The following is a 22,327-nucleotide window of genomic DNA, read 5'->3' on the forward strand; positions in this document are numbered from 1 at the left end:
GCAAAGGACCTTCTGGCTCGTTATAATATGAAGCGGGGTAGATAATAAATATGTATAGGCAGATTGAGCAACTTCATGTCTATGTATACCTTAAGAGAATAAATGTAAAGGGAAAACAACCCTGAGGTGTGCATGCTTTCGAGGAGCTACCCCCATGCACCTCAGTGCTGAATAAAAGCATACCTATTGCCACGTGAAAACTATGCCTATTGTAATTGTGAGGTATTACCTTGTGAGTGTTATGATAAATGTTGGGATTGTGGAAAAAGGTTTGTTTGTAGTGCCTAGAATGAAAGCAGCATCTAATAAACAATAATAGGATAAAAAGAAAAGGGGGGATTGTAAGAAACTATGGACTAGGGTATTGTTTATTAAGATTGATGTTAAGCCCAATGTAAAGATAAGATAACCGCCAGATGTCCAGGAAATCGCTTATGCAAACAGCCAACAGACACTGCTTGTGCAAGATAAGATAACCGCCAGATGCCCAGGAACCGACAGAAACAGGAAGATGTACAAAAAGGGGCTGTTTGAACTGCTCAGTACGGCAGTTGGTGGAGCGCAGACTCCCCTGTCGTCCAGTGCTGTTTTTGCTCATATTCTACTTGCTATAATTAATAAAATTTTAATTGGATTATTATCCGTTGTGGTCTCAATTTATAACACCTACTTTACAACTTTAACTAGTTGTGGAGTCTATTCACGCATCACTATCGAGACAGAAATGTAAAAGACAGAAGGAAAAAGAAACTGAATTGCAAATAGCAAGATATGGCAGGCAGCAAGCTCTCGTCTCTGCAGATTAATGGAAGTTAGGAAAACCGGTGCTGTGGTATGACTGCAGTGATGTCAGCTATGAGGGAAACTGGTTGAAACAACTGCACCCCTTGCCTGAAGGCTGCTGATCGCCCCAAGTCCCCTTGTGCTTCTTCCCGATTCGGGAAGAACTCTGTCCCCAATACTAAGCGCTGGAAGTGGGGCGAGACTGACACTTTGTGCGAGTTTTGGGACTTGTCATGCTGCTTCGTGAGTCTCTCACGCCGGTCCTCGCCAAGACCCAGGGCGGGCCGAGAGCAGGACTACATCTCCCGTCATGCCTGCAAAACTGCTGCCGCCATTTCGGTACCGTCCCCCGGAGCCGTTGGGTCCGGGCGGTGCTGCGTTCCCCGCCGCTGCCATGAGCCGCCTCAGCGGCGGTTGGGAATGTGCCGGCGAGGAAGCCGAGCTCCTCCTGGACCTGTGAGTTCCGTCCCGACACCCTGCCCCTGTGCCCGCCGGCCCCCTCTCCCTGCGGGAGGCCCGGCGGGTTCCGGGCCAGAAGGGGGGGTTAGGCCGCTGCGCTCACAGCGGGGCCGCGGCCTCAAGTAAACGCTTCGCCGCTGAGGCAGACCGCGGGGCCTCCTGTGGAGAGCCCGGAGGAAGGGTTTGGACAGGGAGGGCAGGGTTGGGCAAACCTTTGGCAGGGGTGGCACAGTGGATGACAGGGTTTGGTGATGGCGACAGGGCAGGCGGCAGGGTTCAGTGGGAGTCCCAGGAGAGGGGACGGGGTTTGATGGAGTGCCAGGGTGAGTGATTTGGTTTGGCAGGGGTGACAGCATGGGAAGAGTTCCAGGACAGGTGGCAGGGTTTGACAGAAGTGACAGAGCTTGGCAGGTAGAGAATGGGATGATCCCTGGCAGATCTGGATGTGGAGGGATGGGTGAGGATCCCTGGCTTCACCTGGCCCTAGTGAATCCACTGAATGGTGTTTTCTTTGTGGTTCTCATTATGTCAGATTCCTCTGTTTGGGAGGGAGTTTGAGACAGCATAGGAATAAAGTATTTGATTTGACAACTGAAATTAGCTAGCAAATAATACAGGCAGACTTTTATTCATTTTAAAGCACTGGATATGACATTATAGTTCCTCTGGTGTAGCCAACAAGTGGTTTAGTTTCCTATAAAGTAGAATAACAGTGAAAACATTATTAAAATGGTTGTTTAAACTGTAGAGCAGTAATGTACCCTGAGAATATCCACCAGCTCTTTGAAAAATAATATGATTAGTCTTAATAAGCTTTTCTCAAGCTAAAATTAAAATTATGTGGCAAGAGAGTTAAATGTAACCGGATGATTTGGCACTGCTTACAGTGATTTCCATGTATCTGTATAGATTTTGAAGTATTTTCTGCAAATTTGAACCAAGTAAATAAGTCTGTTTGGCCCCTACTCAGTCATGGCTGTGTTAGCCACTTAGTTATCTTCAAGGGGAAGAAAATTAATCTAAATTTATACTGAGTTTTTAGATACCACAGTTTTTACGTACTACAGTATATGGTGACAGTTGGCCTCCTTCAGGATGAATTGACAAAGAAGTTCATTTACCCAGTGGCCAAAAGGTAGCATCATATGAAAATATGCATTTAGCATGTGACTGAAGTGTGTGCCCTTGTATGATAGAGGACTGCTTGCCCATTCACATGGTATCCATCATACAAGAGGGAACAGCCACATGGAAAGTGCACACATAGCTCCCCGAAAGGCTCAGAAACTATTATTTGACTCACCCTAGCCAAAGATAGGTGCTGTTTTAACACTGAGGAGGTGCTGGTTCATTTGGGATCCCCACAGGAAAGATGTGGGTTTTCAAGGCTAGTTAACTGGTTTATTACATAAAGGATAGTAGAAAACATGACAGCAATCTGCTGTTCCTTCTGGCACTGGGGACCCTGGCTATGGCAGCATGAGACAAGCCCTCTCACACTGAGCAGCATACTGTTCAGATCCCATCTGGGGTGAGGTTCACACTTCCTACAGTCTTTGGAGCTTTGATGAGATTTTCTTTTAGGAAGTAAACAGCTGTTCTTTATTTCTGCAGTTAAGCAAAGGAATGTTACATGTAGGTGTGCTGTTTAATTTCAAGACAAAGAACGTGGGTGGTGTAACTTGTTTGAACAGGCACTGACTCGGAGTCATGTACAGACTTCTCAGCATCAGTTAGCCAAGTTCATCCAGCAGTCACCACGGTTCGGTGAAGATTCTGCATTCTTACACATCTCCAGGGGAACAAGTTGAAGGCAGTCGGGGTGTGTGCTCAGGTTATGTAACAGCAACTCATGCTGATACACTACAAGCCAGGCTTGTGTTTACACTCTGCTTGGATTCAGCTTGAAATCAGTGTCTTCTAGTTAGTGTCTTCTGCAGTGACCTGCTAGAGGTGCCCTGACTGTGCTGTGCTAACGTTAGTGGGTTTTTAAATGTGCTTCCACACTGGAAATCTTGCTTCTTTCTTTGCCACACTTCAGACTGCAGAGCCTTAATATTTTGACCTCTCATGAATTTTCAATTGATATGAATTTAATTTGTTGTGATTTGGTGGCAGTCTGGTGCCAGACAAGGTTTTTTTGAAAAAAAAAATTGTCACTTGGGACTCCAGAGTTGTGGCTTGTATGCTAAATCTCGTTTGGCTTAACTCTAGGCTGCTGCTGCCCCCTGCCCTCAGCCACTTGTTCTGGCAGTACTATTTCTGTGACCTCGCAGTTTCATTATTAATACAAAAATTAGTAAAGATAATACTAAGAAAAATTTATATCTCAAGTGACAAACCTCTGTCATCAGATCTAGTTTTAAACACAAAGTTAAGAGAGCTGGGCACAAGGTTAACAGCACAATTCATGTTAAGAGTGCTATGAACTAGGCAGTGAACAAAATACTGTATCTGAAAATATCTCTTTAACGTTTTTAGCTGAGGTGAGTCAAAAGTGTTCCTTCTCTGGAACGACGTGTCCTAACTGAAGGTTGACTGCCTACCAAGTGGAGGCTTTGCTGGTAAAAAGGCTTTTCTTAGAGCTTGTGAACATATGACCAACAAACTCATCTTGTGAGCTGTGTTAGTGATTGCAGTGAATGAGGCTAATTTATGCCTAGAGTTGATTGGATAACACTTTCCACAGAAGGATCAGCTGATTGACCCCAAAGGGCAACAACTGAATTGGTGGTAGCATGGAGCAGCTGGAACTCATAAGGTTTGAAGGCAGCATAGCCAGATGCCGAAGATGACATCTTATGGCTTGATTGTTCTAATTCTAATATGTAATGCCATTTTTTTACTATACTGTAACTTTCCTTTATTTCAGATGCCTTCAGTGTTTGACAAAGAACCTTTCCAGATACGCTGCAGATATTAAGTCATTGCCACCCAACATAAAGGATAAACTGATTAAATTAATGAGTAGTCAAGGGCAAATAACTGATTCAAATATCAGCGAGGTAAGAACCCATTCAAAACTGTACTGTCTGTGCTAGTTAATACACAAGAAAGAACTGAACTAAAACTTTACATTAGACAACAGATAAATTCAGGCCTGTTTACTGTGTGTCTACAGTTTTTTTCTTAAACTTCATTAGCCTTCATTAACCTTTATTAGTAGTAATAAGATTATGTTTGTAGCGATAAGAATGTTCTCTGTTCAGTGACATGTATCATTTCTTTTCAGTATGGGAAACTAGACTGTTGCAAACTAGTTTCTGTTTCTGAATGTAGTATGTTTCAAGAAGCTAGTGCATAGTTTAGTAACAAAAAGATTTCAAGAACTTGTTAGATTTCTTTTTTATTCTATTGACATTATGCACATGATCTCCATATTTCAAAGGATTAAGATTTAAATAAATCATATGATGATGGTAGGGCTAGAAATCTACGGTCAAATTTTCTCATCTCTTTTGCTCACTGATGTATGCCAGTTTTTTTCAAAATGAAACCAGTTAATGACTTTTGTTTTAGCTGTACATTCAGGAGCACATCTATTTTGGTATCTCTCTACTGATATCTTGTTTAGCCTCAAAAGGAGGTGAGAGAATTGAGGAAAGCTAAAGGTTGGCCTTAGTGAAATGTAAAATGAATGACACCCTGTTCATCCCTGCTTTGACCTGTAACTTGGAAGAAGCAAATAATATCAGTTTCTTAGAGTCAGAATAGGGAAGCCAAGACTAGAGGCGGAATCAGAAGTATTGTGGAAAACTTACGAACAAGAAATTTTACCTTTAGTACACACTATTTTTGGATTGTACAAAATAAGTCTGGGTAAAAATCAGAGTCTTCTTCATTTATCTTATTTTGGAAGATTTGAATTGACACAATTTGGTTTAGGCTATCTTTTCAGTAAGTAATCCTTTCTAAGCATCCTAAGAGATACATATAATTAAAACCACATGATTGTGTGTGTATAAATGTGCAAAACCTATTAGGATATCCTTAGTCTGGAGGTAAACTAGAGAGTTTAAGATACAGTCTTTTCCTCAGTTTGTAAAGTCTCATCTTTCTTGTAATTCAGCTGTGCCTTCTTTGGAGGCTGTTTTCCATTCTGGCACTGGGATGCTCTGTGCTGGTTCCTTTTCTCATGTGTTTTTTCCTTTCTCTGTTCCTGCAATTTTCTGCAATTATATCCTTAGCTGTCATCACTTTTCTTAGACATGTTATACCTTAGCTCTATTTGCTAACAGTTTCCAGGTTTATTTCACTTGTACGTTTAAAAATACGCTGGCTGCCTCTTGAATTCTGAACTCATAGCATTTCTCCATTCCAATTTGCTCTGCTGTTTTCCTGTTCTTTCATCTTGCAGATATTTTTGCTGCTTAGCATAGCAAAAATGGCTTATGTTAATTAGCTCTTCTTACTATTCCTTGTTCACATCATGTATGACTGAAGTATTTTACATGTGACACATCTGCAATGTTTCAGTTAGTCATCCATACAGATACGGAATTTTCTTTCTTTGCTGTTACATCTATCCTGACCTTTTCTTTCATAATCTTCATGGTACTGTAGCTAGGTCTATTCTCTCGGAATTTTCCGGGCTGTGTTATCTCATTTGCTTTTATGTATGTCCTTTCTATGGTGTTTAAGTATTTTGCCTAAGGTTAAAATCTTCCAGTAGAAATTCTGTTAAGTTGCAGTTATGTATAAACTTGTATTTCATCTCTTACCTCCCTGTTCTTTCCCAGATTTGTGTTATCATGCATTTTTTTTCCCCTTATTCTGCTTTTTCCTTGGAGCAGCCTTTCGTGACACACATGCTCAACTCCTTACTCCAATTCGCTTTTACTATAAAGATCTATAAAGCCATTCAGCATGTGTCCACAAGATATAAGTCTATACTTCAATCTCCTGAACTCTGCATCCAAACAATCCTTATTCTATCTAAAGTTCCATTTTCTTTGAGACATACTAGATTTTAGCTGTCAAAGCTCTCTGAGGTCTGCCATTCAAAAATCAGAAAGTTTTGCTTGTTTTTCAAGACTTATTTGTCAGTAAAGATTTTAGCACCTTATATGTTGCAAAACATAAAATAAGTATTCCTTGTTATATCTTCACTGTGCCTCTTAGAATGGTGAACCCAAGAAAGAAATAGGCCTTTAACAAGCCTGTCAATTATGCTGTTACCTTTGCTTGTGTATGGAAATCTACTGTATGCTTTTACCCTTGTTAAGCAAGCTGAACGGAGTAATACAAAGTAATGTGAAAATCTGATTTAGTGCTTGCTTGTTGTTCTGAAAGACAGCTCAATGAAGGTATAGGTTATTTGCACAAGAGGGAGCTATGAATAGTATTTATTAAAACGTAGTGAGAATCCTTGAAAATTAAATTAGAGGTTATATATATGGTTATTGTTACTAAAATCTGAGGATTTCCATTGCTTTGGGTCTAAATTTCATAAATGTCCCCTTGGGAAAGATTTCACAAAATCCAACCTATGGTCTTATGGGAGTGAAAGAGCCTATTTGTTGAGGATTTGGTACCTCCTCATGGTATGATAATGGGATTGCTTGTTTATGAGAAAAAGAGCCTGTGTATAGGTGACAGAAATACACTGGGGCAAAATATCTTTCAAATTTACCCTTTACTGTTCAGCAGATGTAAGTTTCGATTGCCATCAGTATATTTTTACACTCAGATTACTGCCATCAAAATTGTAAGACTTTGAAGGTGTTACCCTCGGTAAACACAGGTGAGCTAGCAGAAGCATTAGTGATAGCAACAGCACCATCAAAACAGTATTTCCACTGTTTAAACAGTAGTGTTAATGTGCTCCTACTGTAGATATGATCACGGAAACTGAATGTTCATGCTGTAGGGGATGAACAGTTGTGGCAAATACCATATTTTCTTTAGAATTTTTATTTCCTAGAACTGATAACTCCATCACCTAGTGAATATTTTTTAAAAGTTCTATGTGATGTCTAACATTATGAGGTTTTTAGATAAAAATAGGTATGTTCTATGACATAGCAGAGTTTGTCTGAAACAGTAAGTTTTCATTACAGGTATTGCACCCTGCTGTAGAGTCTCTAGACCTTCGAGACTGTGATATTTCAGATAATGCATTACTGCAGCTTCATAACTGCAAGCAGCTGAAAAAAATTAACTTAAACTCCTGCAGAGAAAACAGATTTGGAATCACTTCAGAAGGTATGTTGTCTGTGCACAGGTAACAGGGATCTTAATTCTGTTTCATTTTTCTTGCTAGATTGGAGTAAGTTGCAAAAAATGTCTCGGGTAAATGTTGCTTAAAAGAATCCCCAGTGTCACACCAATACTAATTACACGGTTGTGTAAATTACAGGCCTGGAGCATTGATTAGCTTACAAAAGAGAGCTATCAGGTTACTCTCGTGATAGTTTTCTGGTAAAACTATGCTACGTTTCATAATCTGTTCCACTTCATCATAATTATTCCTTCCTCAAAACTTGTTTTAGAGCCTTTCCAATACCACTGGGATTGAAGTTTCATCAAATGTGTTTGTTATTAAATAAGCTTATAGTGTTTTCTCTGAGTTAAAAAGACTTGACTTGTTTTAGGACTTTAGGATTTCAGGTGTTACAACTTGGAAGTGGAGGTTAAAAGTACCAGGAGCTATTAGCTTAAAAGAATTAAGCTTGCTGAATTCTGTTTCCCACACGTTTTGTTTTGGCTTTTTGGTTAGACTTACTCCTTGCTCCATGATTTACTCATCCTTATTGAAAATTGAGGCAAAATACTCATTTACAGTTGAGCTAATGTATACCATACTTTAAATCAGTCCTGGTTTGTATTTTCTTACCACTGCAAACTAGTACACATTTTAAGTGGTTAAGCTTTTAAAAATGGATTTTGTTGATTTTCAGTGTCACCTCGTTGTACTTTTTGACCCCTGAGATGCAGTTTGTGATTGTCTTCCTCCATGGCTTCATCTATCCACTGATTTCTAATATGGTTCTTAAGGTACCAGCTAAACCTAAAGCTCTTTAGGTATATCTTTCATCTGTTTGGATAGAGGTTCCTGTTCACTTTGCAATTAAAACTGAAGTCTCATTCTTTATTGGCAAGTTCCTAGTCCACCAAATTTTACTAACTCTCCTTTTAAATTGAGCCCTTTTTAAATTGAGAGTCAGTTATGAAGCCTTTAAGCTGGAACAGTTCTTTCTCACTCATCTCAGTTTTCATAGAGAAAAAAAAAGAAATTACTTAAACCCACCCCATTTGCATTACCTTTCACTAATTTAGTACTAGGTGTGTGTGTGGGGGGGTGTTGGTTGGTTTGTTTGAGTGAGGATTTTTTGTTTGTCTTAACAATCCTGTTGCCTGTCACATGTACGAATATCTGAGCCCTGTCATTACTAGAAAAGATTTGCTCTGTAGGTTGCACATGGAATGTCTCATGTCCCTTAATACAATATTCAGTGGTATTTCTTTGTCAAATTCAGCTACCGCTACTGTCTGTTTTGTTGCTGTTTGCAAAGTGGTTCTGACCCAAGTGTGTGCTATTTTATCAATGCTTCTTTGGAGTTCTTTCATAGAAACATGATAATTATAGGGGTACAGAAAAATACATTACGTCTGGATAGATAAAAATAAACAGCTGAATGACATTAAGATATGTTAGTATCATCCTTACAATAAAAGTTCCTTTCACAGTTTGCATCTGCAGTTTCTGTACTTTTACTGACTACCAATATTTTGGTCATTACTGACTGTCTGGGCTTTTAGGGCACCAATGGCAATGACTGGTCTCACCTGCCAGATCTACCTGCACTAACTGCCAAGGGACGTCAAGTCCTGGCCTCAGCCATGTCATAGGTGTACCTGGTTTCTGTCCTATTTCTGAACTATTGTTTTGATTTTTTGAATTGACCTTTGATATAACTTCTTACCTCATTTTTTACCTTGGACCTAGCACTACCATTAGTCTGCTTTCAAGCTATTGGCCTTTTCTTGTGCACTCACTGAGTTGATACCTCATGTATGTAAGATCTCTCAGGTATCCCTCTGCACTACAGAAGGGAATTCAGAATTTAGAAATTTTAATCAAATCTGGCATTGTTTGTGGTCATTTTCTTATTCGTGAATTAAAAGAAACCAACTGCAAAACTGAGTCTGCTGGGGTGGCATGAGATGAAAGTTGAGCAGTCAATGACCAGAGGACAGCATATTGAATTCAGCATGGTGATTATGTAAAAAAATGTGTAATCCTTTAAATTGCTCTGTTTCTCTGACAGGTGTGATAGCATTGGCCTTATCCTGTCCTTACTTGCGTGAAGCATCTTTTAAAAGGTGCTGTGATATAACTGACAGCGGAGTTCTTGCTCTTGCGCTCAACTGCCGGTACCTACAAATAGTGAACTTGGGCAGTTGTTCAGGCATCATGGATGCATCTCTGCAAGCACTAGGAGAAAACTGCAAATTTCTTCACAGCGTGGATTTCTCATCTACTCAGGTAGCTATGGTGGCAATTGGCCAGTTGACTCCTATTTGTTTATTTTGTAAGATTGTCATGATAAAGTTGAAAAGGGATCTTTTTAGCTGTACTCTTGACAAGACTTAGGACCACAGGTCCTTCCAATTTCCTGCTTTTAAGGAAGAAGAAAGACACAGTTTGCATCTTGGTAACCACAAAAAAACCCCACGTTTTGATATTACAGCATGTATTGTGCTCCAAACATAAACTTTATATTAGACTCAACCTAATAGTGGAGATCTTTTTTTTTCAATATCTTTATTAAGAGCAATAATTTTTTTTCAAGTTGTAGAGTAATCCAAAATATTTCATTTAAAGAAAGTAGAATCTTGGACAGATTATCATCTGCTTTTAGTTAGAATAAACTGACCTGAATAATAATAATACAGGATATCAAACAATATAAGCCCCTAGTAGAAATAAACACTGTAATTAGTTCTAGTTCAGGAGTGACTGTGCTTTTTGAATGGCTTGTCAGAGTTACGGAGTTAACATGGAAAGAATGACATTTAAAATGTCAGAAGGGGCAGGTAAGAGAACTTTAAAACAGTATTCAGCATAAGAAGGGGAGCTCAGCTACAACAGCAATGCTGTAACATACTTTATAATTACAGTAAAATAATTAATTGAGGGAAAGGATTTTCTGCTGTAGGCATCTGATTGACTGTGATGGTGAGTGATTATGTTGAATGTGAGTCAAGCACAGAGAATTTGTAATGAAGTGTCAGATTTGGAAAAAATCTAACAGGTTCTCATTTTAGATGCTATTCTTTCTGATTTTGCAGAAGTAGGGCATCAAAAGTAGTTTTTATCTTTTCCTTGGTAATTTTTATTATTAACATTTAACTCTGTTTCTTCAGACTTTCTTCATTACTTTTTTGCTCCTTTGCTTCTCCTTCATAGGAAATAACTAAGTTTCCCCATTTTCCATGTTTTAAATGAGATTAGAGCTTCTTAACTAAACATTTCTACATTTTTAGTTCTTTTCTGATAATAATATCATGATGATACACTAGAATTCTGATTTTTATTTGACTAATAATAAATAGAAACATATACAAGATATAAATGAAATAAGTGTAAAATGAAGCAGAGAAACTATGGATGTTTCTTGCCTATAGAGATTGCGAGGCCTAACCATACTCTTGTGTCTGAGTGCCAGAATGCATAGTAGAATTATCAAGTCCAACTGGCAAAGCTGTATGAAAGAATAAGATAGCAAGAACATTGGAAATAAATGAACAGGTGAAGGAGGACACAGCTCACTTGTAAGAACATGGAAGCAGATGTGAGCTAGACCACAAAGGGACTAAATGCTTCAAGGTGATGTAACCATTTTTAAAATAGGTCTCACCTGGTGCCTGCAGAGATGAAGTACAGTAAGTAGAGGGTATGGAAGTGGTGCAGGGAAGGGAGGGTACTTTGTTTTAACACAAAACTGGTTTCATACTCTCATAGAATCATAGAATAGTTGGGGTTGGAAAGGACCTTAAGATCATCTACTTCCAACACCCTGCCATGGGCAGGGACACATCACACTGAACCATGCCACCCAAGGCTTCATCCAGCCTGGCCTTGAACACTGTGCCAGGGATGGAGCATTCACAACCTCCCTGGGCAACCCATTCCAGTGCCTCACCACCCTAACAGGAAATAATTTCTTCCTTATATCCAATCTAAACTTCCCCTGTTTAGGTTTTAACCCATTAGCCCTTGTCCTATCACTGCAGTCTCTAATGAATAGTCCCTCACCAGCATGCTTACAGGCCCCCTTCAGATACTGGAAGGCTGCTAAGAGGTCTCCACGCAGCCTTCTCTTCTCCACGCTGAACAGCCCCAACTTTCTCAGCCTGTCTTCATATGGGAGGTGCTCCAGTCCCCTGATCACCCTCGTGGCTCTCCTCTGGACTTGTTCCAACAGTTCCATGTCCTTTTTATGTTGAGGACACCAGAACTGCACACAATACTCCAAGTGAGGTCTCACGAGAGCAGAGTAGAGGGGCAGGATCACCTCCTTCGACCTGCTGGTCACGCTCCTTTTGATGCAGCTCGGAATACGGTTGGCTTCCTGGGCTGCGAGCGCACACTGAAGCCGGCTCATGTTCATTTTCTCATCAACCACCACCCCCAAGTCCTTCTCCACAGGGCTGCTCTGAATCTCTGCCCAACCTGTAGCTGTGCCTGGGATTCCTCCAGCCCAGGTGTAGGACCTTGCACTTGTCATAGTTAAACTTCATAAGTTTGGCATCAGCCCACCTCACAGGCATGTCAAGGTCCCTCTGGATGGCATTCCTTCCCTCCAGTGTATCAACTGAACCACACAGCTTGGTGTCATAGGCAAACTTGCTGAGGGTGCACTCAATCCTGCTGTCTGTGTCACCAACAAAGATGTTGAACAAGACCAATCACTGAGGGACATCACTCGTTACTGGTCTCCAGCTGGACATTAAGCCATTGACCACAATTCTTTGTGTGCGACCATCCAGCCAGTTCTTTATCCACCGAGTGGTCCACCTATCAAATTCATGTCTCTCCAATTTAGAGACAAGGATGTCGTGTGGGACAGTGTCAAACACTGCACAAGTCCAGGTAGATGACATCAACTGCTCTACCCCTGTCCATCAGTTCCATAGCCCCGTCATAGAAGGCCACCAAATTGGTCAGGCAGGATTTCCCCTCAGTGAAGCCATGCTGGCTGTCACCAAGCACCTTGTTGTTTTTCATGTGCCTTAGCATGCCTTCCAGGAGAATCTGCTCCAAGATGCCAGGCACAGAGGTGAGACTGACTGGTCTGTAGTTCCCCAGGTCATCCAATTTCCCCTTCTTGAAAATGGGGGTTATATTTCCCTTTTTCCAGTCATCAGGAACTTCACCTGACTGCCATGATTTTTCAAATATGATGGCCAGTGGCTTTGCAGCTTCATTCGCCAGCTCCTTCAGGACCTGCAGATGGATTTCATCAGGTCCCGTGGACTTGTGTACATTCAGGTTCTTAAGATGGTCTCGAGCCAGATCCTCCTGTACAGTGGGCCCAAGGTCTTCATTCTCACAGTCTCTGCATCTGCCTCCCAAGACTTGGGTGGTATGGTCAGTGCATTTGCCAGTGAAGACTGAGGCAAAGAAGTCATTCAGAACCTCAGCCTTCTCCAAATCCAGGGTAGCCAGTTCTCCTGATAGCTTCTGGAGGAGGCCTGTGTTGTCCCTAGTCTGTTTTTTATTCACTACGTACCTATAGAATCCCTTCCTGTTATCCTTAACATTCCCAGCCAAGTTTAATTCTGACTGGGCCTTAGCTTTCCTATCCCAGTCCCTAGCTTCCTGGATAACATCCCTGTATTCTTTGCAGGCCACCTGTCCTTGCTTCCACCTTCTATAAGCCTCTTTTTTCCTTTGAATTTTCCTCAGCAGCTCCTTATCCATCCAAGGAGGTCTCCTGGCCTTCCTGCTGCACTTCCTTCTAGTTGGGATGCAACACTCCTGAGCTTGTAGCAGGTGATCCTTGAATATCAACCAACAGTCTTGGGCTCCCCTGCCCTCTAGGGCTATATCCCATGGAACCTTACTAAGCAGGTTCTTGAAGAGGCCAAAGTCTGCTCTCTTGAAGTCCAGGGCAGTGAGCTTGCTGCACATTCTTCTCACTGTCCTGAGTACCTTGATTTTGACCATCTCGTGATCGCTGCATCCAAGGCTGCCCTGGAGTCTCACATTTCCAATGAGCCCTTTCCTGTTGGTGAACACGAGGTCAAGCATGGCACCTCTCCTCGTCGGCTCCTCTGTTGCAGAAGGAAGTTGTCTTCCACACAATTAAGGAACCTCATGGATTGCTTGTGCCGGGCTGTACTGTTGCTCCAGCAGATGTCAGGGTGGTTGAAGTCCCCCATGAGAACAAGGGCCTGGGAGTGTGAGGCTTTTCCTATCTGTCTGTAGAGTATTTAATCTACAGGTTCCTCTTGATTAGGTGGTCTGTAACAGATCCCCACAGTAATGTCTTCCATCACTGTTTTCCCTTTAACTCTGACCCACAAACTCTTTTAACTGTTCACCTGTTCCCAGACAGATAGTTCTAGCCTATCCTTAACATAAATAGCAACTCTCCCTTCCCACCTGCCAGGCCTGTCTTTTCTAAAGAGCCTGTAACCTTCCATTCCAACACTCCAGTCACAGGAGCCATCCCACTATGTTTCTGTGATGCCTATTATATCATACCCCCGTTGACGTACACACATCTCGAATTCCTCTTGTTTGTTCCCCATGCTATGGGCGTTTGTATAGAGGCATCTGAGCCGAGCTCCAAATGAAGCCGGCTCATTGGCTGGAGCAGCTGGAATATCACTACATTGTTCTGAGCATTTATTATAGGTGCTGGCAACTGACTGGGTGTGTTGGGATGGAATGATGCCCCCCTCCCTCAGCACATCTAGTTTAAAGCATCCTTGACAAGTCTGGCAAGCCTCCTACCAAAACAGCTCTTCCTCTTCGTTGTCAGAGCAGCTCCATCAGCCTCCAGTAGGCCTGGCCTACAAACTTGGGTCCCATGTTCATGACACCCTGTGGGGTTCTTAAAGGACCAGGGCCACCCGGTGAGCGATCCCAGTACCCTAAACCTCAGTGTGTCTCTGTAATTTTCCAGTAAGGATGCTAGTAACCAGACTTATGATCCTCTGTATTTCTGGCCAACATAGCCAAGGCCAGTTGTCTTGTTATTCATGATGTATCTCTGTAACTCTTCACCAAGGACGTGCGGATGTTGGTTTCCGCCAAGGTTGTAGTTCACCAGTGTATCTTCTAGAACAGGCTAATTAGCCACAATTATGACATATCATAAGTATTAGTTTAGCTTTGTAAACTGTAATAACCTCTAGGTTAACCAATCATATCTTGCTAACCGAGGCTGTTACATAATGTAAGGGTATAAAAAAAGCACTGCATCCAAATAAACTTTGGCAACTGCTTGATCACACTGATCGTTTCCGCGTTGTCCGTGACTCCTGCGTCTACAACACCCGAACCCCAAACTCTGGCACCACCCTTTTAACCATTTATTAACCTGTCCAATCCTCCTAGCTTTTTTAAGGTCCTCCCCTGTATCCTGGAGAATTGACAAAAAGACTCTCTGAGCTCCAGAGCCTCTAACCACCTCTCCCAGTGCTCTGTAGTCCTTCTTTATACTCCCCAGGCTACTACTATCTGTATTGTTAGCACCCACATGTATCACTAGAAGCAGGTAATAGTCCGTGGGACTTACTAGAGCAGGCAGCCTCTCTGCAACATCCCTGATCCGTGCCCAACGTAGGCAACACACCTCACTTGCGACCAGGTCAGGCCTACAGATGGGTGCCTCTGTGCCTTTCAAAGTAGAGTCCCCCATTACTACGATCTGCTGCTTTTTCCTGGTGGCACCAGTAGGGAACTTCTGTACCAGTGCACCAGCTGGCTGTTTCTGGTGCAAGTGCATTTCCTCATCAGCCCCCTGCAGGACAGCAAAGCGGTTCTGGGTGGGTACAGCAGATTTAGGAGGAAGCCCCTTGCTTTTAATTGCTCTCTTCCTCCTTTTGTTGTTTTTTTTTTTTTTTGTTACTAATTCCCAGCTTCCCGGGTTAATGGCTTCCTTCTTTCCTCCATGAGTTAGAGGGGAATCTTGAGGCCCCTGTGCTGTTTGGTCCTGGAGCAAGCAGTCCTGCTTCCTCTCAGCTTCCCTGACATCTTGCAGCTTACTGACAGCATCCCTCAGCTCAGCCACCTGCTGGAGGAGGACCTCCACCAGGGAGCACCGAGTGCAGCCCTGCCTGTTCTGCACCTTTCCCTCACCAGACCAGTGCAGGCACTCTCTACACTCCGAGCTCCGTGCTGCAGCCTCCCTTCTCATCGGCTCTGTCTGGGTGCCTATGCTGGCCATTGCCGGGGCAGCCAGAGCAGAACTCCCAGACTGGATCCTGGTCATACAGCAAGTGCTCACCATCCCGCTCACCTGCCCGTGTGAACTGCCACTGTTATAAAAATTTCGTCTTAGCCATGATCTAATCCAATTTATTTTATTTACAACTGATTCATATCGAGAGGCAATAAGCAAGCAGTGCTGGGTGTGCCTGGGAGTCTTCGCTCCACCAAGGATGCACCCCGGGATCTTTGGAGTACAGTCTCTTATACTTCTCAGTCTTGGTTTTTAGCCAATCCGTTGTCTTCTTTACCCGAATGCCGACGTGGCCCCTTCCCTTTGTTCTTTTCTTGTTTGCTGGGGTCTTTCTCCGGTGAAGACGTTGCTGAATTTTCTTAATAATGTATTAACAGAAAAATGCTTACAAGCTTAACTGTAGTCTTAACATTTTGTTCTATACCTCATATGGTTATTTGCCGAGTACCCAAGTTTGCAACATCCTGTAACAAAATGTATCTCTTGGTTATCTAACCTCCTTAGGCCAGTCAAACCGTTAAAGGGAAGCCTCCTTTGAAAAACAAAGCGATTGATTAGGAGAGATTATCCCCTTTGTTTCTCCTTATTGACAGGAGCACTTATGGTAATCACGGTCACAAAGGAGGGCTGGTTTCACACAAAGTGCAATGGCACAAGGACACCTAAATTCCTGACACGAATCATTCCTATATATTTCACACCACGCAAACTGCCCTGTTTGCCACGCTCCTGGTCGCTTGTGCTCCCTGGGGCAGGTTCTGAACCAGTCAGGGCTGGTACTGCTCCTCCTGGAGCTGCCCCCTTGAGCCCCTGCTCCCATCAGCTGAGCTGTCGGCTCCTGGGCAAGTCCTGTTGAGGACTTGAGGCTCTCTCAGTGGCTCTCACTGCTCCTGGATGCTGATCTCCCCTCAGCTCCAGTGCTGAAAGCGTACCATATACCCACAAGCAACAAGATGGTAGCATTCAGATGATCTCTCTGATGTTCTGTCTGGTCCAGGTTTGTTTTGGTGACGTGGAGATACTCAGGTTGGTCTTAGATTGGTGACCATTGGTTTTGGAAGTGTCATTTTATACCCTTTGGGAGCTGTCAAGTAATTACTCTCTCCATTCTGTCCCACTTGCGGGAATTAATAGAATTTATTGATTCACTGCTCTTTGTCTCCTGGTCTGGGTGTCTTGAGCTAAATGTACTGTCATCTTGATGACCTGCTAAGATAGGTATTGACAATACCTAACAGTTCTTACAGGTCTTTATATGCCTTCATGCTGGAACATTCCTGTCCTCCATTTGTACTGATCTGACCCTTTCTATTATACTCCTGTAAGGCAGACTGGTAATAGAGGGCCAGAAAGCAATTGCAGCAACAGGAATAACCAAACCTTTAAACAGAAATGGAGCCTGTGGTCTCTGGATTCTAGCTGTCCAATTTGGCCGAGCCTTGCTGTGTGTATTTGATGGCTACTATTCCTGCCCTCTAATACAAGCTCTGTGAAAAAGCCTGTGTGATGAATCTGACATCCAATCCAGCTTTCAGAGTGAAGAAGAAGTTTAATGAATTTGGTTCCTGGAAGCAATCAAATAAATTGCCCTTTATTGCCTTTCTAAGGAAAGGAAGGTCTTTTGTCTCTCTCCTTGCTCTTGCAGGTAATCGTTGTTCCATCAGTTAGATAAAACTTTTAGAGCAAGTGCATGATAACTGCTGTAAGGCTCCTTGTTTGAGGAATTTTCTTGTGTAACTGTTTTGCTTCAGATAACAAAGACAACAGATAAACGACTCCTGTGATTACTTTTTTGTCTTTTTTCCCAATCCAAGAAATTTCATTAGTATCTGCAGCAGTCTTGAAAACAGGAGAAAAATTAGTCTAGGTAGAGCACAAGCGCTTTAAGCCTTAAGAAATTAAAAACTGACATGTTCTGACCCTGATACTGTGGCTACTGTTCAGTGAGGCAAGGAGGCTGCAGGAACAGCAGTGGCACAGTTGGAAACATCTGTTTAGAAAGGCAGGCTGGATCACACAGCAATATAATACAACAGTAGGTAACAGACTGAAAAAGCCATACTTGGATAGTTTTCTCTACAAGCTTAGTTGGGAAGAAAATCCTGTAATGTTAAGTGTATTCAGTGACTGTAGGGAGAGAATAAATTAATAACATTTCCGCACACCCCCAAATAGCTGTGTTTGAAAAAATGAGCTTTAATCTGCTGTATTAATAACAATGTGATTTTTTTCTCTAGGTAACAGATGATGGCGTTGTAGCACTAGTAAGTGGAACGTGTTCAGAGAATTTAAAGGTAACCTAATAAGAAAGAAACTAATTAAAGCAATTGCCTGCATTTTAAAGTTATTATCAATATTACTTCTGAAGGATAGTTTTTATTGACTGATGTTTGCCTTTATGTACACACTTGGCCTGATCTTGGTGATGAATTGAATATTTTCAATCTCTGTCTCTCTGTAGCCATGCCCCAGACTAGCTTTTTGAGAAGCTCAGTCTTTTCAAAATGAGTTTTTTGCTGTTTAATGTAGTATGCTTATTTTAACTCACATTTCTTTCAGAGAGCTGTATAATAAATGCAAATGAATGCTTAACTTTTTCCCTTGATTTCTGTGTAGTTATTTCTTGATTCTGTTGAACACTAAGGCAGAATTTTTAATGTGAATAATTTCACAGATACAAGAAATCAGTTAGCAGCTCTGCACAGATAAGTCTCTAATTCGTGAAAGCAACTGTGAAAATGAAGTTGTCTTTGCACAAAGAATATCTGGACACTGAGACAGTGATAAAATGTTGAAGAGGCATCCCATACCTCTTACCATAAATGATCAACTTTTCTATGTAGTACATATCTCTGTATGTGTTTACTTTCATAAAGAGTGGTTCTGAATCCAAGCTATGCATTTAGAAGTTAAGATGGGAAACAAGTCACACTTACTAGCTTATAATAAAAAAAAATATAAAAAAATCCCAACCCAAACAAAATACCAAATCTGGGTCAACTGACAGTATTAATAACCTGGAAAAATAGAACTGTTACTGTTTTATTTGGAGGGCAAACAGTTAAATTTGTTTGGGTTTTTTTTTTTCTGGCTAATTTTGTCTACTTTGGACAGTCTTTTTAGTCTTGATTCTAGTCTTCATAAGTGATGTAGTACAAGATGATACTATCTTTCAGAAAATAGCAGTGAGATATTTTTATAGACTGGAATTGACTTGAAAATGTCTTTGTCTTTTAGCTGGTTATACCTTTAACTGTAGCAAAACATTGATTCCAGCTGTTCTAAACAACCCTGAGATTATGCAGATAGCCTTCATAAGAGGCATAGTAGGTCATGATTTCTTCTATGTGGGAATCTCTGAAAATGGTTGGACAAAGGAAAGGTCTGCCTCCAAAATGATGGCTGCCCTAACAGGCTTTTGTAACTACTATTTTCATAACAGGAGATCCACATGGAACGCTGTGTGAATCTGACTGATGTCGCTGTGGAAGCAGTCCTTACTTGTTGTCCGAAAATACACATTTTTCTGTTCCATGGATGCCCTTTGATAACAGGTAGGTCAAATCATGCAGGGAGCAAGAAGAGTAGTTACTTCCTGATAGTATCTTCTTGCTGTCTGGAAACACATGCTACACTTTGTAAATAATCCCAAACAAATAATAAATTAATAATCATACTGTGAGATTTCTCAAAGCAAGGTGAGAGTTTTGCTTTGATATATGGAAACCATTAGAGAGGGAATTTTTGTTGTTTTTGAATTCGGATTTTTTTAATTTCCTTCCCCCCTAGCCCAACATGCTGATGAAGACCCAAAGTTGATGATAAGACTTTGGAAACGTGTTAGCGTCTTAAACTCCTCTTCTATTCCAAAAGTATGCAACAGTATCCATTCTAGAAACAGTGGAATGGAGATGGACTGGTTGGCCTAAAACAAATTTAAGAGAGGTTATGATATATATTGAGTTTTTTAAGTTTGGTTGGTTGGTGATGTATTGCAATTACATGACTGGAGAGAAAATAGAGTAGTTTTGAATTACTACAGGTGTATCTGAAGTGCAGTATTGTAATAGCAAATTACAATAATAAGCATAAATGCAGATATGGCGTTATTCTGCTGTTAACCTAATTTCTAAACACCACTTACGTATATTCTGAATGAATAACAAGAAATTCCTTGATTCCTTTACAGATCGTTCCCGAGAAGTTTTAGAACAGCTGGTCATATCAAACAAAATCAAACAAGTAACATGGACTGTTTACTGATTATTTATCATGTATGTATGAGTGTAAAGTTTACAGCTGGGAGAGCTCTTATGGAAAACAAGCACCTTGGAGAAATAGCACCTTGGTGACTTTTGGACCATCAGATTGCTTCCCTCCTTGTTCCCGCCAGAGGTCTCCATCGCCATTCCAGTCCTTGCCTGTGAGTCTTGGCTTTCCCGTTGTCTCAACTTAGAGTCCCGTCTGTCTTTGCATTGCTACCCATACTTCAGTAAGAGGAAAGTTAAACTATAATTGATATTACACTATCATCGCTCAGCCTCCTTCAAGTATGAGATTTGGCTACTACTTTGTATCTTTTACCATGGCAGTTACATATACAAACCAAATTTAAGTAAGTCTGTGTTCTGAGTTTGTAGTCCGAGAGGGTAGTTGCAACTAAAAGTACCAACCCAAACATTATGCTGGAGTGTCTGTAAGGTTGGGACTGTAATCTGACAAAAGTCAACAGATCTAACTGGTGACCGGAGGTTGCATTAACAGCAATGCAAATGTATTTTTAGTAAGAAATAGTCTCCTTTTGCTGGGTCTGGAAAAAAAACTGTAGGTACCTTTTTTTTGATGTTACTGCAGGTTTCTGTTCTTATTTTCTAATACTTGCTGGATTTTTATACATCAAAAACTACAGTCTGTGAACATGTAAATGTAAATATAAACTTTGAAATTGTTGTGGTGACTTAATAAATTGCAAAGTAGTAGCTATGACTGATTAAAAAAATCTTGTATATGGGCAAGTACAAAAGCTCTGGCTTTTGCCTAAGTTGATTAAAATCCTTCTAGGGAACAAAATGCTGGTCCTCATAAGCATTGCTGTGAGTGAAATAGTACCAAACTGAATGCGTACATGAATCTCAGGATGGTAGAGTTCAGCAGAGTATGTGTTCTGCTGTGTGTGGTTTATTATCTTTCCAGTGGCCCCAGAAGCTGAAAATAACAACCACTTATATATTGTTCAGCTGTGGTCATAATAAAGAAAAAAAAATCTTAGAAGTGTAAAATGTGTTTGTTACATGATGACAATTAGGAGTCATGTTCATCGGCTTTCTTGGAACAGCATAACCTCTAGTGGCACTTTTAGGATTTTTTTACATTAAGCTTTAGAAAATGTTAGCAATTTTAGCATTATACAGGGCAGATGACACTATGTTGATATTCTCCATCTGGAAGTAGCAGGGTTTAGCTAGGGTGATCTTACATTGATCTGATGACACTTAGGAAGCCGCGAGTTTAGGCGGCCATAAGGAATATGTTTACATTATAACTGTCATAGCCACAGTTACTTAAAGTCTTGCAGAAATAAACCAATCTTCTACTAATATATTTAAAATTCAGGTCAAACTGCATGGAAGATAATAATATGTGTTGCATCTGGTAATATTAAAAGATATTATGATGTCTGACAATAATCTCTGTTCTTCTGTTGATTATATGGTTTATGGAAGAGCAAGTTCATGTGGCAAATTTGTTCAAGTGTAACTGAAAGCATAATTTTCAAACTCCAGTGCCTAAATGCCTGACTTCTGCTGCATGCAGTGCCATGTCTCAGCCCAGTGATGAGTACATTCCTATGATACCTATAGGTATAGTGGCATTAGTACAAACCATTCCTGCAAACAGGAGAAGTTGGTTTTGCTACATTAGCAACTCACAGCTGAAGGCTGTAATCGCAGTGACTCCTTGGACCAGATTGAGCCCTAAGAACCTAATCTGCCACATTTTATTCCCTTTCTTGGCTAAAGAGTACTTTATTGGATTGCCCAGTGGAATCCCTCTATCAGTCTCAGGGCCCATCATTTCTTTTAAATCCTGGACATGAGTTGGCAATAAATTTGTTTTGCACTGTTTTTCATATTGATCCATCTAGCTGATTAGGTGGCAGCAATGACACTCTCAGTAGTTGTGACAAGTAAAGAATAAGGATCATGCTGCCAGCCCTGGCTTCAAGAAAACAACGGCAAAAAAAGTAAAACTGTGAGCTAACTCAGGTGGGAAGGGGCCTAAGTTTTCTAGTTTAACTTCCTGCCCAAAGCAGATCCAGCTCAGAACTCAAATCTGCTTTATTAGGGCTTTATCCAGCCAAGTCTTGAAAAACTGAAGGTGACAGAGCCTTCACAAACTTTTGAGGCAATTTGTTCCATGGCTTGACTATATTCATGGTGGGAAGATTTTCCCTTCTATCCTGTTTTGACCCTCTTTTGCTTTAGTTTACAACCCTTCTCACTGGAAGAGCCTGGCTGTCATCCTGCCAGCCTCCTCAATAGGTATGGACAGGCTGCTTGTAGGTCCCTTGAAGCCTTTTCTTTTCCAAGCTGAAGAAGCCTGGCTCCCTCAGACCATTATTGTAAGATGTGTAACTACAACACAGTGTGGTAACTGTCATCAGA

At 41.2% G+C, this 22,327-nt stretch overlaps 1 protein-coding gene across 1 annotated transcript; it reads left to right on the forward strand.

The window, feature by feature from the left end:
- The first annotated feature begins 1,108 nt into the window (after window positions 1-1,108).
- On the forward strand, window positions 1,109-20,930 carry AMN1 (antagonist of mitotic exit network 1 homolog). The gene is made up of 7 exons (XM_031044925.2): window positions 1,109-1,239; window positions 4,115-4,247; window positions 7,302-7,446; window positions 9,513-9,730; window positions 17,900-17,956; window positions 19,105-19,216; window positions 19,852-20,930. Exons 1-7 carry the CDS (start codon window positions 1,178-1,180, stop codon window positions 19,923-19,925), a joined length of 801 nt encoding a protein of 266 aa, XP_030900785.1. The 5' UTR covers window positions 1,109-1,177; the 3' UTR covers window positions 19,926-20,930.
- Window positions 20,931-22,327: the final 1,397 nt, after the last annotated feature.

Source organism: Melopsittacus undulatus, chromosome 5 (assembly GCF_012275295.1).
Source record: "Melopsittacus undulatus isolate bMelUnd1 chromosome 5, bMelUnd1.mat.Z, whole genome shotgun sequence".
In the NCBI taxonomy this organism is placed as follows: Eukaryota; Metazoa; Chordata; class Aves; order Psittaciformes; family Psittaculidae; genus Melopsittacus; species Melopsittacus undulatus.

Coding starts and splice junctions, on each gene's coding strand:
- AMN1 (XM_031044925.2), top strand. CDS start 1,178: ATGAGCCGCCTCAGCGGCGGTTGGGAATGTGCCGGCGAGGAAGCCGAG. Junction 4,248..7,301: donor CTGATTCAAATATCAGCGAG/GTAAGAACCCAT, acceptor TTTTCATTACAG/GTATTGCACCCTGCTGTAGA. Junction 7,447..9,512: donor ATTTGGAATCACTTCAGAAG/GTATGTTGTCTG, acceptor TTTCTCTGACAG/GTGTGATAGCATTGGCCTTA.